Here is a 15,229-nt window from a genome sequence, read left to right on the forward strand (position 1 = left end):
CAAGTGGAAAATTTTCTGTAACCAGGTTAACAGTAACCACAGTTTTAACAACCGCTGAAGTAATAACAGCGACAGCAACAATGAACTTTTGTACAGAATTTAGTGACCTACAAGATAATGGTTTATTGAGCTCCTGTGGCAATGAAAAAGTATAAAAGTTTTCACAGGAATTATCTCTCATCCTAACAGCCCTGAAAGCTCTTTATTATTATCTCCTTTGTAAGGATCAGAAAAGAAAGGTTTACAGAAGTTAAATAATTTGTCTAAGGAAAAATTAGTAAAGATCAAGCCTGAATTCAAACCCAGAGTTGTCTTACCTCAAAACTCTGCTCTTTCAAGACATGGTGCTGCCTCCAGTGAGGAATATCATTATAACCAACATAATGAAAGGGACGCTGTGTGATTCAGGGACTCAATTACTTACTATCAAGCACCCTAAATGTAAATCCCTCTCCTTTGTCTTAGAGGGCTTAGGTACCCAAAGAGAAATAGGGTTTATCTAAACTCTGTATCATAAGATCATGGTAAAAAGCCTGTGGCATAAATAAATCCACCTGACAAATATAAGAACCAAGAACCAATTACTAAATAAGGCGAATTTCATTTAGGCTCCTCTAGAACAGGAATTTAGAGAAGATTCGTAAAGAGATTTGTGACTAGCTCGTGTAGGCAGAGCCTAGTGTGTATTCTGCACCAGCTTTTGGAAATTCAAGTATTACTTCCTTAGAACTTGTTTGCCCATAAAAACACTGAAAATATTTTCTTACAAACCAAGGCAGTCGGGGGCAACTGAAGACTTGCATCATCTTTGCTCATCACTCTCTGCCTGTACCATGCCACTAGGCAGACATTTTGATCAAAGCCAGGAGAAACCAGCGGCAAGTCACCCAGGGCCCAATCTCATTAAAAAAACTAAATCGCTGTTCGGTTCACCCAGCACCCCAGATCCTTTGGAGACTTTGCAGTCAGCCTGAAATTTCAAAGTTCTTTCATCAGATCATCCATTACAGAAGAGGATGGGTGGAAGGCATGGAAAAGCCACAAAGCTCCCTGCAAGAGAGACCTTCAGAAATCCAGAAATAGATTCTTTATTTTTAAAAATCTCCAATTGAATCAGAGGTTAACATCATGTCCACCGTGGAGATGCTGATTCATTCTGTGTGTGTGTTTACTTTTCTACAAACGTCCCTCTTGCATCAAGTAGCTTCAAGCCCTAGGCTTGTGCCTCTGAACATCCCCTCCCTGGAGAACTCTCAAGCTGGGGTGGAGCTCTCACTTCATTCCTCAATTGTCCAATCTGGAAAGTGGGGGCCAAAGCACCAATTCTGTACACAAGTTTAGTAAATTTGGCTAGCCACCTTTCATGTTCTACTTTGGATTTGAAAATGCACCATGGAAATCAGGTGAAATTTTTTTTTTTTTTTTTTTTACTTTCCCACTAACACATCCCAATGGTAGATATGCATAAGTGAAATGAGTGCGTTCTTCCTGCCCCTATAATGACAAGCCTGACAGAGAACACATCACACAGAAGAATGTGCCAAGAATCAAGACCTCTTAGAAGAATGTTAGAAAGTTTTCTCTCCAAATGGATTCTAAGTAGGTAGGCCTTGGCAACTAGAAAGGTCTAAGATCAAATTTATGACTTGAAAACTCTATGGCTTTGGGCAAATTATCTGAACTTAATTTTGGATTCAATTTCTTATCTACAAAATGGGAATTAAGGCATCAACCTCAAAGGGTTGTTTAAAGAATGTGATTATGTATTTCTGTAAAGCACACTGCAAAGTATCTGACACATAGTAGGTACTCTGTAAATATTAGCTTCACTTCTCTCACTCCTCCAACTGAACTGCAGCTATGTAAAGAAAAGCAAGCATCCAGCAGTTTTGAAGAATGTTTGGTTTCCATTAGGAGGCAAGGGAGGTGTAAGATTGAACTCTTGATCTTATATGAAATAAGGATGCATTTCCTGTACACATACACATGACTCACCCTTGGGGAGCTCATATGTATTTAGCATCCCCACTCCATATCATATCTCCCACTAATTTAATAACACTCCTTGAATCACCAAAGACTCCAGAGTACTTTCTAAATGTGAACTCATTAACTTTCCCACTCTCTCTCAAAGAAAGGCAGCTCACTCACCAGGAGCATCCTTCTTGGAGAAGAATACAAAGATAATGCAGACATGTGTCCATATCTGGTGGCTTAAGGTAAAGCCAGACTTGGGTATCCTGATTCTCACATCAGGCAACAGAAGGTAATAAGATGACCACCTATGCCACCCTGCCCAGTTAACAGCAGAGAAAATATTCAAACCAGGCAAAGCTAAGACCAAGGACCCCTTAGGCCTGACCCAAAACTATTGGTACATGGAGGGCACCAAGCCATAGTGCTGAACCCCAATTTGAGGAGGAGACACACTTCGTGACCTCACTAGGATTTGCTTTACAAGATAAAATTTTCCTGGCAAGCATTGAAGTTAGTGCCCAGATTCAAAACAGCAAACTTAAAACTATTATCTTCATGCTTGCTATAATCAGGTGTACCGCCCAACTTCCTATCCCTACCTCTTCTTCCCTAGTAATCCAGAGGTACTCAAGGTCACTACTGGCTACTTAAGGTTTACACCCACTCCCAAGGAAACACCAGCAACCAAAAGAATACTTCCCAGATGGAAAACCCATCATTCGACCTTGGAATGCTCTGCCTCCCATAATGACCAAAATAAGGTCCGGCCAGAGGGGCTTACGTTTTTTGGTAAGGAACAACACGTTGTTTTAGACAGATAATCTGATATAACTCTGCTAAGCTCTGAGTGTCTATGCATGGTGCCACAGCAAACACCCTATGTCCCAAATGGAAACTAGCAGGGTGAAAAAATTGTTCATCTAAGATGACATTAATCTCTGTATGCCTCCTTGGTACAGTTCTTTTCCACAACATGCAGCTTAAGATTCAACGATTTTTTCATTGTGTTTTGTGTTTCCTGAAGCATTCCTCCAGCTACCTGAAGCTCTCACTGATTAAAATAGACCTCCTTTACTAAAAGGGGTAAACTGAGGCACAGAAGAACAAAGCAATGTGCCTTATAGTTCAGAATAGGTAAACAAAAATTGGACATCTATTATTTTCAAATCTCTTTAGATTAAAAGAAAAAAAATGTATTTCTCAAAGTCCAAAGTCAACCTTCTCCAAAGGGAAACTGCATGTCTGTCTAGTAACCTATAGGTTCATTCACACTTTTTTTTCCTTGAGAAGGAACTAACTTGCCAGCCTACCAACAATTTTGCCAGTGCCTTGGCATCAGGCATATCTGCACAACCTTTCCAGAGCCTATGTCATAGTGATCTGTTCAAGCTGCTCAAAGCTCAGTAATCATACTAATCTGTGCATAGTGACCAGTGCTACCTGCTCAAAGCTCAATAATCAGCCAGCTATGTTGGACTTGTTATAGATGCATAAAATATGTGGGTGAAATGTACCTCCACCAAAAGAGAAAAGAATGCCTTGTTGACACTTTGATCTCAAGCTAACGTTTATTAATAACATCATTATTATATTTAAGCGAATGTACTAGATACTCATCGAACCAAAGAAATGTTTAAAATGCATGTGGCTGAACTCAAATGTCAGGGGATTTGGAGAAACTGACTGGAGCTTCATGTTCTAACTCTCCCCTTATTTGCCCTGGAACCTTGGGAGGGTAACTTGGCATCGGTGCACTGCACTTTCCTTATTTGTAAAATATTGGTAACTCTAAGGATTACCATGAGCTCAAATGTGGTGAAGTCACATGGCAAACTGTAAAATGCTACCAGATATAGCCAAGTATTAAGATGAACTAGCAAACAATATGCACAAACGGACCTCAGTATTTCCCCCAAATTCCACAAACACCCAAATATTTCTGAGAATTCTGAAAACAACAGACATGGAATTTTCAAGTTAGCTACAGCTGGGTTTGAATCTAAACTCCTCCACTCAGCAGCTTTGCAACCTTGGGCAAGTCGTTTAATCTCAGTTTCTTCATCTATGAAATGGCAATAATAATGCTTCACTATTGGGGCGAAATAATGAGGATACTGGCACAAAGTTCGCGCCCAATAACTATTAGAAAATAAACAGAACACGAGGAAAAAAGAAAAGATGGGTGGAGATGAGAAGTGCTTACACAAGCACCAGTAGATAAACTCTACACTGTCATCGATGATCGTTTTCTTTGTTTTTCCCCCAAAAACTGGCATGCTGAACTTAGGTCCCTGCTTTGGAAAGAGAAGGGTAACTGCGACAGACCTCTCTCAAAATGTAGAAATAACATCAATCAGATGAGACTTCAGATAACCCCCATGTGCGGGCACTGCTCTTCCACCGCCGCCACAGCCCAGTACATTTGTAGCTTCCGGGGTGGCTGGGGAAGCCGAGGCAGGTGGTTTCTTGTCCGCCTCCAACTCTGCCAAGCAGCCTGTGTCCAGTAAAGGGTCAGCCGGTGGCCACCTAGACACCATTCTGTGGGCACCCAAAGCACGCAGGCCTGGCCCTTCCCTCTGTGCAAACAGCAGGCCAGGGCCCTGACTCACTGGGCCTGTCAGGAAGAGGCACTGCCGTGGCTAACAGCAGATTGCATTCTCAAGGCAGGAGGGACTGTTTCTGACCAGAGCAGCCTATCAAGAAGAGACAGATTGGATGAAATAAGCTCATCACTCAGCCCACAGACTCGGCCTGTGGAAGCAGCTGGACTAGCTGCTTCACCTACTGAACCCTTGACTTACATCTCCCTCCTCCAGGTGAGAAGCTGCACTGGAGCTGCCTTCCGCTGCAACTGCAGCAACGGCTCACGGAAAAGGGAAGCTGAAAGGAAGACCATGAGGAAGGCATGACTCTTGGTTCAGTGCTACCCAACACAACATGCCTCCATTTCCCCAATGGTGAGCTAGGCTGGCAACAATTTCTAACATCTCTGTTTCTCTGTGGAAGCAGCCCTTTACCAAAGCACCCAAAATTCCTCAATGATTAAGTTGTTATTAACAGAATTTGGGGATTAGGATGCAAATCCCCATGTTGCCTACCTCTTGAATGGCAGTCTACACTCTCTCCAAGCCTTGGCTGTTTTAAACGTTACCTAAAGTCATAAGATGTCACTGTTAGGAGAAATCTGACAGGTCATCATTCCAATGAATTTATTTGACTGATGAAGAAAATGAGGTGCATAAAAATGCAATGACTTGCCTAAGGTCACACAGACAGATACTGATGCAGAGCTGTGGCTGGAGACCAACACTCCCGACTCTCCAGCCCACATTCTCCCCACAGAGTGGATGCTGTTTATTTCATACACAATATTTATTCCTACTGGTAAGGAACAAATATGGTAAGGTCTTCCTTATCATCTGTGATTCTTCATTGCATTCTGTGCATTTATTTCGTGTCTTGATGTGAGACAACTGATGCATAAGGTATGGAATTAACTTAAATTTTTGGCAAAAGATATCAAATAGGAGAAATGTGTAGGTACTAGAAGTAGAAAAGTCCGTTACATGGAAACTCTTTCGCTGAAAATCTCCTGTGATAAATTTCTTAAAGGGTATTTCAAAATCAGACTTGGGCAGGGGCAGTGGCTCATGCCCGTAATCCCAACATTTTAGGAGGCCAAGGTGGAAAGATTGTTTGAAGCCAAGAGTTTAAGACCAGCCTGGGCAACATAGCGAGACCTCATTTCTACAAAAAATAAAAAGAAAATCAGACTCAACAACACATTTTTATTCTGAACATGAATGATACTAATGCATCACACAACTCTAAACGCATCACACAACTCTAATTGCACACAAAAAAAGTAATTAATTGAGAACAGGAATAACACCTGGCACATAGTGGGAGACCCTAGATACTTCAAAAAACCCGTATCTACAAACACTCACCAGGCTTAGAAGATTCCTGTGCCTGACCGAGGTTATTTTCCATTTGTACCTTGAAAATATGTACCTGATCGATTTTGTCATCTTCTCTGAGGTTTAACGCTTATTCTGATAAACTGATACAGAGGTTTTAACAACAGTATGAGTGGGAGGGAAAGTAACCAAAAAAAAAAAAAAAGTTACCTATCTCATGAGCTTACTCAGTAACTCTGCTCTACCCTTAAATATTCCTACTTTCAAAGGCAAAATTCATCCTGAGGTTCAAAACGCTCTTTGGGTCCTGGCCTCCTACTTCCTTCCTTCATCCATTTCTACAAGTAAGTTTTTTTCCTTCATGTTTATCTAAGCATCTCTTTCATTCCAAACTTGCAGCATTCTTCCCACGCTGCTCTCTATATGGAAAATAATCCTTTCCCTGTTCTTACACCTCCTTCAAATGCTTCAGAAGTGCCCCTGTTTCCCATGAAGCTGACCTATGAAACTAACTTAACACTGTTGCAAGAGAGAGCTTCACAGACACAGAAAATACCAACAATCATTGATCCACACATATTTTCATAAATGTAAACACTAGTCCTCCTGCATTTTTTGCCATGGAAGCACCTGGAACCCAGGGAAGACTTCATCTGAGTTGTCCTGACCACCCATCTACCCATGAGGGATTTAAAGTATTCAGAAATGACCACAGGCAAGGAGTAGAAACAACAGACCCAAAACTGCCCATGGGGCCACCTGAGCCTGGAATTCCTAACCAGGTGTAATGCTTGGCCCAGACGGAGGCTTTTCCAAAAATCTATGTAATATCACTTAAATTCGTTCATCTTTAGTTTTACAATTTCCTTTCATTCATTCTTACATACTTTCTTACTCTTTTCCTGTCCTCATTCTTATTCTGGTCTTTTTTTAATTCAAAAAGAATTTTGCAATTGAATCCACCATTCCTTTCCTCCCCTTCTAAAGAATTGAGGGCTTGTTTTTTTATTTTTGCTTTTGTTTTTGCCCACTTTAATGGTACAAAAAGAAAACACAACATTTTTTTTTGCCCCTTTTTAGCCCAAAGTAAAATTTCTTATCTTCGATAAACATTTAAACAAAACAAAACAAAAATTGCAATTGTCTTCACTTGTGTAATGAAGACACATCCCTCTACTTCAAAGTTCATTTTATCTCTCTGTCACACACACACACACGCGCGCGTGCACACTACATGCAGAGTTTACAGTTTCTCCACAGAACCTTGCAAAGCAAAAATAAATGGCTTGTCACAGCTACCCAAAGCTACCAAGAGGTTTCAAATGCTTGAAGTGAACTTGTCTGAGGTTGATTTGGGTTTCTCAGACACTGAGAAACAAATTTAAAATATAATCCCTGTTTGGGGAAAAACCATACTAAACTTAAAGGGCTTCAAACTCTTAATCGTGCCTTATTAGCTTACTTAGATGGTCTAAACCCTGAAATTGGCAATTGAGAGAAGATATTCTAGAAAGTACGATTGACCAAATTTAGTGTCTAACTCGGGTGACCCTCATCTGTGGGGAGAGCCCCAGTTAATGTCCGTCATTCTGATGCAATTATTAATAGTGCCCCTTTACACTCTCAAAGGTATCCCAGTTTGGGTGGTAAATTATACGATTTTCTATCTCTACACCATTATGATCTGAAGTCCAACAGCCTTAAAATTTCTAATATTACTTTGGGTCTAAAAGCACTATCTGGGTCAATATTCCACAACTCTTAGAGACAGTACTAAATGCTACAAGAAAGAACAATTGAGAAAAGTGGAAGGGGCAGTAATAAGCCACATTTGAAGGGTCAAGTGACAGGCTTGCACCCAAGCAGTAGACACTGGAAAGCACCTGGGAAATATGACAGCGTTGGCCAAGTGATCAATAAAATATTTACGGCTTGAATAGCAATATTTTGAGCGTGTCTGTTAAGCATGGCTCTCTGCCAATGAAACCAGACCTACCACAATCCACCCTGCAGACCTATGTCTTTCTGTATCTGCATGGAGATTATACATTATACAATCAGAAGGAAAAGGGGGTGCAGATAGGCGAAGGCTTCAGAAAAGCAGCCAAGTAGAAATAGCCTGTTTATGCAATTTGGAAAACATCCACTGAAGTTTTGAAAAAGATATCATCAACCCGACAGAAAAAAAAAAAGCAGAAAGTAGCTACAGACACATGACAAGTAAAAATGATAGATTTGGGAATAGCCTTGACATTCCTAACCCTGAGTTAAGAACAGCTTAACAGCTGTGAGCGAAGGGTAGACCTAGAACACTGCAAACATAGAGGCAAATGCTATCAGAGGTTCCTTGTGAGCAGGAAAATGCAGCCAAGGTTTTCATTAAGGAGCAGCTAAATAAAAACACGGAGATGATGTTGTTCATATACAAATTCCTCTCTGCGGTGACAGTGTGGGCCCAAGCATACTAACTCTTCGGGAAAATGCTCCCCATAATGCAGTAATAAAGAAACCAATGCCTTAACCTTAGACAAGTGGCAGGGGAGTGTGCCTGTGTGTGAGCCATGGGCTGGGACAGCTGGCAGGTCTGCAGGTAGACACCTGGGGCTGTCTTGTGCCAGGACACCTTCCTTGTGCCAGGACAACTCCAGACCATGTGCCCTGACACATGGAATGGACTTTTTAAAAAAAAAAACTAAATTTTAGGGGAAAAAACAAAATTTATATGAGGCATAGGCAGCAAATGCAACTCAACTATCTATGGCCTCTCTGCAAGCAGGATAATTAAATTTTAACTGCCTTAAGAAAATGAACTAGTTTGCCAAGCTATGTCTCATCATCCTGATTATGAGAGATTCAATGCACAGCAACATCAGTGATGAAGGGGAAGAAATGGGCAGAATCTGGAGGCTCAGCGAAGGACTGACCTTGGAGGTGAACATAATCACCTTCCTACCTGTGAGAGAGCCAAGGCCATATGGAAGACGTTGCAAAAACAAGAATCCTGGTTCTCTGCCTTTCATTCTGAGGTAAGCATTGCTGGAACTTTTAAACATCTTTCTAAAGCAACACATCTGGACTGCCAGGCCTGGGGACAACCCACAGGATGGACCCTTTCCCCAAGCCGTATGAAGCACTGGGCTAACAATGAGGCCACCTGATTCAGCTCAGGGGGCTCTTGCAGAGATAGCAGGGAGCCACTGTACCTCCTGAACCCCCAAAGCACCGATCAGCATTGCCTTCTCACCTGCCTGTGTTCTAATTTCCAGAGTTTTTGAGAATAGCTCAAAATTTTAAGTATAAAATGCCTACAACATCTCATCAGTTTCTAAATTTCTAGAGTGTGGCCTTAGGCCAAGTATGCATCTCTCAGAAACTCATTTTCCTCATCTGAAAAATGGAGAAAATAATACTTCCACCACACCTCAGAGTAAGTGTGAAGCATAAAAGTGCTCTTTTATCTGACTGTGCCCAGCACACAATGCAGGCTCGATGTGTGCTTCAGAAATATCCCAACAACTTTTGAATGACAAGAACCTACCACCTTCAATGCAAGCTCATGGAATTCCACCACAGCCATGGATTATTCATTACACAAACCAGAGAGACATCTGTAATTACACTGTCACTGTAACCATTGCAGAGTTATCCGCTGTATTCTGAAACAGGGAGACTCTCCTGAAAAATCCTGACCTACACTAACCAGCTCTCAGTTTTGCAGAGATTTGATGGAGCCCAGAGTGACCTGGGCTCTGGGAGGTTGACCACGAGCTGGTTTGTCTCCTGGAGGGAGGCGATGCTCCTACAGGGTGGTCTGGCCTCTTTAAGAGAAAAAAAAAGTTACACAGACAAAAAAACAGCAACACAAACCAACCAAAAATGCCAGGAATGCAAGCTCTGCCAACCAAATAAATAAATAAAATAGGAGATGCTTTATAATAACTGGACATGATGCATTTCTCAGCCCTGCATAATTGAAAACTTGACTTTTCCATCAACCCTGCAAATGTTCCCCTTGCCTCTGGACTTGGTAGCCTTCCTGCTCTGAGGTAACAATGACAATCTCCATCACCCAAAGTAACTGGCAACCCCCTCCCTGTGCCTCCAACAGTGAGAGCTGGACTTCAAGACACTCTCTGAAAGTTACCTCTTACTACTTGCTCCCTGGAGAACAGAATGAAGTTTCACGGGCATGGGATCTCAGCTAAGCAGGTGAAAAGGTCCTCCTTAACTTTACTCTTCTTTCCCTCTAAAATAATAGATTATCAGGAGGTACATAACACAGCCACCTTATCTTCTAACAAACATTCAAGGGCCTCTGAAAATTCTACACTGATCAGGATCATTTTTTGTTGACTTGCTCTGTAGTTAACTGCTAAATAGTATTTATTATGGATCAGGCACTGTTTTAAGATTTTGCACATATTCATAGATTTAATCCTGATATTCATCCTATGAAGTAGAATGATTGTACTCATTTTATAGATGCAGAAGCTGGAGCACAGAGAGATTAAGTCATTTGTCCAAAGTCACACAGCTGCTAAGTGGCCGAGCTGAGATTCAAATCCAGACAGGCTGGCTCCAGAGTCTCTGCTCTGAACCATAGAGCTCTTTAGTCTCTAATGGAGTATGGTCGGCGGGGATCTGGGAGCACAGTGAGCAAGTGATCTAATAGACTGGGCAGCTCTGCCCTTCTTTCTTGTCTACACTGATGAAGAAACAAAGACTGACCAAGCTGAGCAAGGACAAAGCTTCTTCCTATCTCTAAGTATAACGCATGTTCCCGATGGATGTACACCCTCTGCTGAGGGCGGGTGGGGTGAGAGGCTGATCCTTTTATTCTTATAAAACAGCAAGTATCCAGGATTAGAGCTCCTGCTCTTATCTGGACATTAAGCTCACCTCACCAAGAAGGTAGAGCAGAGTGTTGAAGGAAAGGAAAAATTAAGTGGCTTGGGAATGTGTTGGCTTTGGCACCTGGCCCCTTCACAGCAGGCTCCACCAGGAGAGAACCAGGAGTGAACCCAATGGCTATGTTTGTTTTTAAGCTATTTAAGATCCTTGCAATCACACTGTTGCAATCAAATAGCATATCCCACCTTACTCTTACACTTGCAAGGAAAAGTCAATTCTAGTGTTATTTCAGAGTATATGTTAATTTAGCACTTAATGCTGTCAAACTCCTGTGAAGTCTCAAAATAGAATAAAAGTGCATAAAGGTTCTTGGTCAGGTCCTAGCCAGGAAAACAAATAATCCAGGTCTTGCGGCTCCTGTTTGGACACCCCACTTTCTTACTGCCTCTCTTTGGCACTCATGAATTTGGGAGGGGGTGGGGAGAAAATTCTGGTTTAATCATTTAAGCCAGATAAGATCCCACACTAGCTGTCTCCACACATAAGAAACTAAGCAACCCAAAGAAATCATTCTGACAAATATTTAAGTCACAGCTGTGGATAAAAAGCTACGCTGTGAGAAGTTAAACTTTAAACACATGTCCTATATGGTCTGATGGGCAAGGCAAATCCACACTTAGCCAATGTCTTGTCCTTCCACTAACAAAAGCAGACAGCCCTGGCCAGAAACACTGTTTCTCCCATCCTTGCTTTGCACCTGCAAGTTAAGTCTCAGTTGAGGTTTCTTTGCTGAGCTTTTGGAAGGTATCTTGCAACATTACTCAAAGCAATATACATTGCGAAGTTAGAAACAGGAATTGATTGTATTTCAGCCACTGGCTCACTACATATTTTTATGTCAATTATTTACCTTTCCTGTGACTCTATTTTCCTCTCTGAGGTATGGGCATAATGTTCGCATATAAGCAACTAAAGGTCCAGAAAAAAAACAGTTGATTATAGTCTATATATTTTTTCAAGTTTTTGTCTTTATTTTTTCCAAGATAATAAATAATGGTGCTAGAAATCAAACCTCTTTACAATGAATGGCAGAAGACTGCCCAATTTCTTTGGCCAGTTGAAATTTTGTTGTATCGAAGTTCACATACAAAAGATGACCAATGGCTTGGAAATCTTTTTTGAAAAGAAAGCCATTGCAAATATGCTTATTATAATGGACGCTGACTGTAGCTTTAGGCCTTATTGTTCCCATTTTACAGAATAGAAAGCTAAAGAAAGTTACTTGCCCAGAGCTTATTTTTAATCAGTAACTGAAATGACGGCACCATATACATTGTCTCTAATATTTAATATTAAATTACCAAAAAAATTGCCTCAGCTGTTCACTGTGATCTGAAACATGTGTTGCCAGGGCTCTTTTTCATTCCCAGGATGAAAGATCCCTTGTAGGTATGTGGACTGACATATCGACACGATATTTCCCAGATGACCAAATCTGTCTCTTCCCCCATAAACACCCATAACAACACATATAAACAAGCCGTTCTTAAGGAAAGGACCTATTAGTTGAGTTTATATCTTTGTTGTGAACTATCTTTTCACTTCTATATATGGTTTCAATCAACTGACAAACAGAACTCATTCTAGCTTCCTCGAACCCCCAAACACAACCATCATAGAAACAGCATTTCTGAATTGTAGGCCTAAGTGCCTTAAATGTCTCCATGGTTCCAGCTGCGCTCTCAGCATTGCTCCCACCACCATCATCCTTGCGAGGAGACAAAATCTCAGCCTTCTGTGCACAGCAGCCCTGGAGCTGAATGTCAGGGGACCCAGAGGGAGGGGACATGACCTACATGTCTTTATTAATATTTCTGAAGGACCTCAGAATGACAAAACATCAGTATGGTTGTGCTGAAAGTTTAAGCAGCGTAAGAAAGGGTTAAAGTAAGCAATAAATTATGGCAGAGGCAAAGAAGTGTTAACCACAGGGGGCAGCAACTAAACTTATTGATAATCAGATACAACAGAGGAGCCTGTTCTTGAAATTAATTATTTTCCAGGGTGCACTGCCTTCTCCCTAGATCTTTCTATATACTTTCACCTCCAAAATCACTCATCTCTAAGGACAGCTGGCAGTGCCTTATCCTAAAAGAAAGCATCTTTCCCTCTCAAACTACATTTGTTTCAGAAATTCTGTAAGGCCAGACTCTCTTAAGTTGCTTAGCACCAATATTTGTGTCAAAGACAAAAAAAAAAAAAAATTACTTCCTATCCTTCTCTTCTTCAAATGCATATAAATGAAAGAGTTGGACAACACCATGTACCAAAGACACAAAGTCACATTTGGGTGTTGGATGCTTTCCTTCCAACGGACCTTTGGTACCAGAAGAAAAATTTATGGCAGATTAGAAACACGGGTAAAGTAAGTAACCTACATGAATAGGGTCGGACGTTTCTCAAAGTTAAGAGGATAATTTCAATTCTCCTCCGATCTCCTTACCCTCAACCCAGAAAAGAGGGGCAAGGCATGTGACAGGGACGCTTGGGGAGGCAAGACCTTATTTGAAAATCTGCCTGAAGGCAAACCCGTTAGACTGCCCGGGGCCCTCCACCCAGCCTCAGTTCTATGGGGGACGTGGAGTCAGGCGATGATGTCCTCTGAGGCAGCGTCCATCTCCCCTTAACATTAAGGAATAAGGCCAGAGGGTTCTCGCTCATTTGGGAAAATAAAAAAAGCAGGAATGGGGCGCTGGAAATTCTATAAGCTTTTCCCCATCACTCACAAAAACACAGCTGTGAAAATAAATACCACCCCCCAAACCAAGGGTCTAGGGCCACCAACAGTCCTCCTCCTCCTCCTCCTCCTCCTCCTCCTCCTCGTCCTCCAGATCCAGCTGCCAACAGCATCCCCCGCTCCTGAAGAAATGCACCGCCCAGAAGGGAATGGCGAAAGGGGGAAGAAGTCCAGGGGACCCCCGGCCTCTGGCCGAGAGCTTGGGTGGGGGCCTCGGCCGTCGCCACTCACCCGGGGAGGGGAAAAGCTCCAGATCGACTTTTTCCGTCTTGATGATGGTGAGAGTCGGCTTGAGATCGACGGCCGCCTTCATGGTGCCAGGAGTGGGGGACGTACGGGATGGTAGCAAGTTTGCAGTTACTGTTGTTTTTCTTTTTAATGAGGATTAGTAACAGGGGGAAGGGGACGGGGGAAATCCGACTTTCTTCCCAAAAATCTCAAATTCCCGCTGCCTTTCTTTCCCCCGCGCCCGGACGGTGCGCGCCCGGCACTCCAGGGGAAGTTGGCACTTTGCGGCGAAGTGAGCGCGCTCGGGTCCCAGCCTCGCCCGCGCCGCGCCCGCTCCTCCTGCCCGGCCCTCGCCCGCTCCCTCCTCTCCGCCGGCGGCTGCCTCGTTCGCTCTCGATCTCCCGGCCGCTCTCCCTCCCTCTCGCCCTCCCGCGCTCTCCCCTCCTCTTTAGGGCGTTTCTCGCGGCGCCGCGTCTCGGCCGCTGGGTCCGCGCGCCCTGGGCCGGGCGATGTCCGCTTGGGGGAGCGAGGGGCGGGGCGTCGGGGCAGGGCGGGGAGCCGGGGGCGGGGCCGAGCACTGCGGCCAATCTCCGCCCGCGGCCCAAAGCGAAAGGAAGGGCTGGCGAGCGCGGGGCCGGGCCGCGACCGCGGGGGAGCAGTGCGTGGAGCCCCGGGCCTCGGAGCCCAGGCAGGGGCGGGAAGGGCCGGGAGCGGGTGTGCAGGCTGGGTGCACAGGCCGCCTCCACCGTTTCGGGAAAGTCCGTCTGATTCTCCACGCATTCTTGAGGGCTTGGTCACCCGCTCTCGCCCCCTCCCAGTAGCAGCATAGTTTTCCAAGTGCGTGTACATCATTCATTCACAAAGACTGACACACAGGACGTGAGGCATGTGGATGAAGGCGAGCGTGCAGGCAGGCGCAGGGGATTCGTGAGCCCGTGTCCTCAAAGGGCTTTAGGAGTATTGGACTCCAGCCGGATCTTGAGTCAGGGCGTGTGTTTCTAAAGGAGGCTTCAGTTTTTCAGAGCCCACCCATGTAATGCTCCTGCGTTGGCAGGGGAGTCCAGAACGGGACCCCAAACTAGAACCCAGCCATGAGCTTCCGTAAGCTTCCAATTTACCTCCGGCAGTGGTTGGGTTGAAGGGGAAGTTATGATTTATTTCTAATTATTCTGTTCCTCTAATTATGTCACCATTGGCCAAAGCTTTGTCTTTCCTTTCACAGACTCTCCTCTTTTAGATAAAACTATCAACCCTCCCACGACCGCCACCAAAAAAGTGATGCAGAGGCTCTGTGGTTTTGAATTTCTGGAGTACATCATTGGCAGCCATGACAGAATCACAATGCACAGTTTCTGTTCCATTTGGGAACTCCCAACACTTGAGATAAAACAAAATGAACCCGAATAATTCATGGTTTGCCACTAATACATTGGTTGTAATAAATAGAGATAGTTTG

General features: G+C 43.4%; 1 protein-coding gene across 5 annotated transcripts in view; it reads right to left on the reverse strand.

Moving 5' to 3' along the window:
- ETS1 (ETS proto-oncogene 1, transcription factor) overlaps positions 1-15,229 on the reverse strand; it is a 145,497-nt gene that overhangs the window by 49,320 nt on the left and 80,948 nt on the right. The window contains exon 1 of one of the 5 annotated variants that reach the window (XM_034934035.3): positions 13,777-14,263. The exons of the other annotated variants lie outside the window; for them this stretch is intronic. Coding sequence (XP_034789926.1) covers positions 13,777-13,858 — 82 coding nt within the window. The 5' untranslated portion in view covers positions 13,859-14,263. Of the gene's footprint in view, positions 1-13,776; positions 14,264-15,229 lie in introns of those variants that run through there. 5 annotated transcript variants of the gene reach the window in all.

The sequence above is a fragment of the Pan paniscus genome, chromosome 9 (genome assembly GCF_029289425.2).
Source record: "Pan paniscus chromosome 9, NHGRI_mPanPan1-v2.0_pri, whole genome shotgun sequence".
Lineage (NCBI taxonomy): Eukaryota > Metazoa > Chordata > Mammalia > Primates > Hominidae > Pan > Pan paniscus.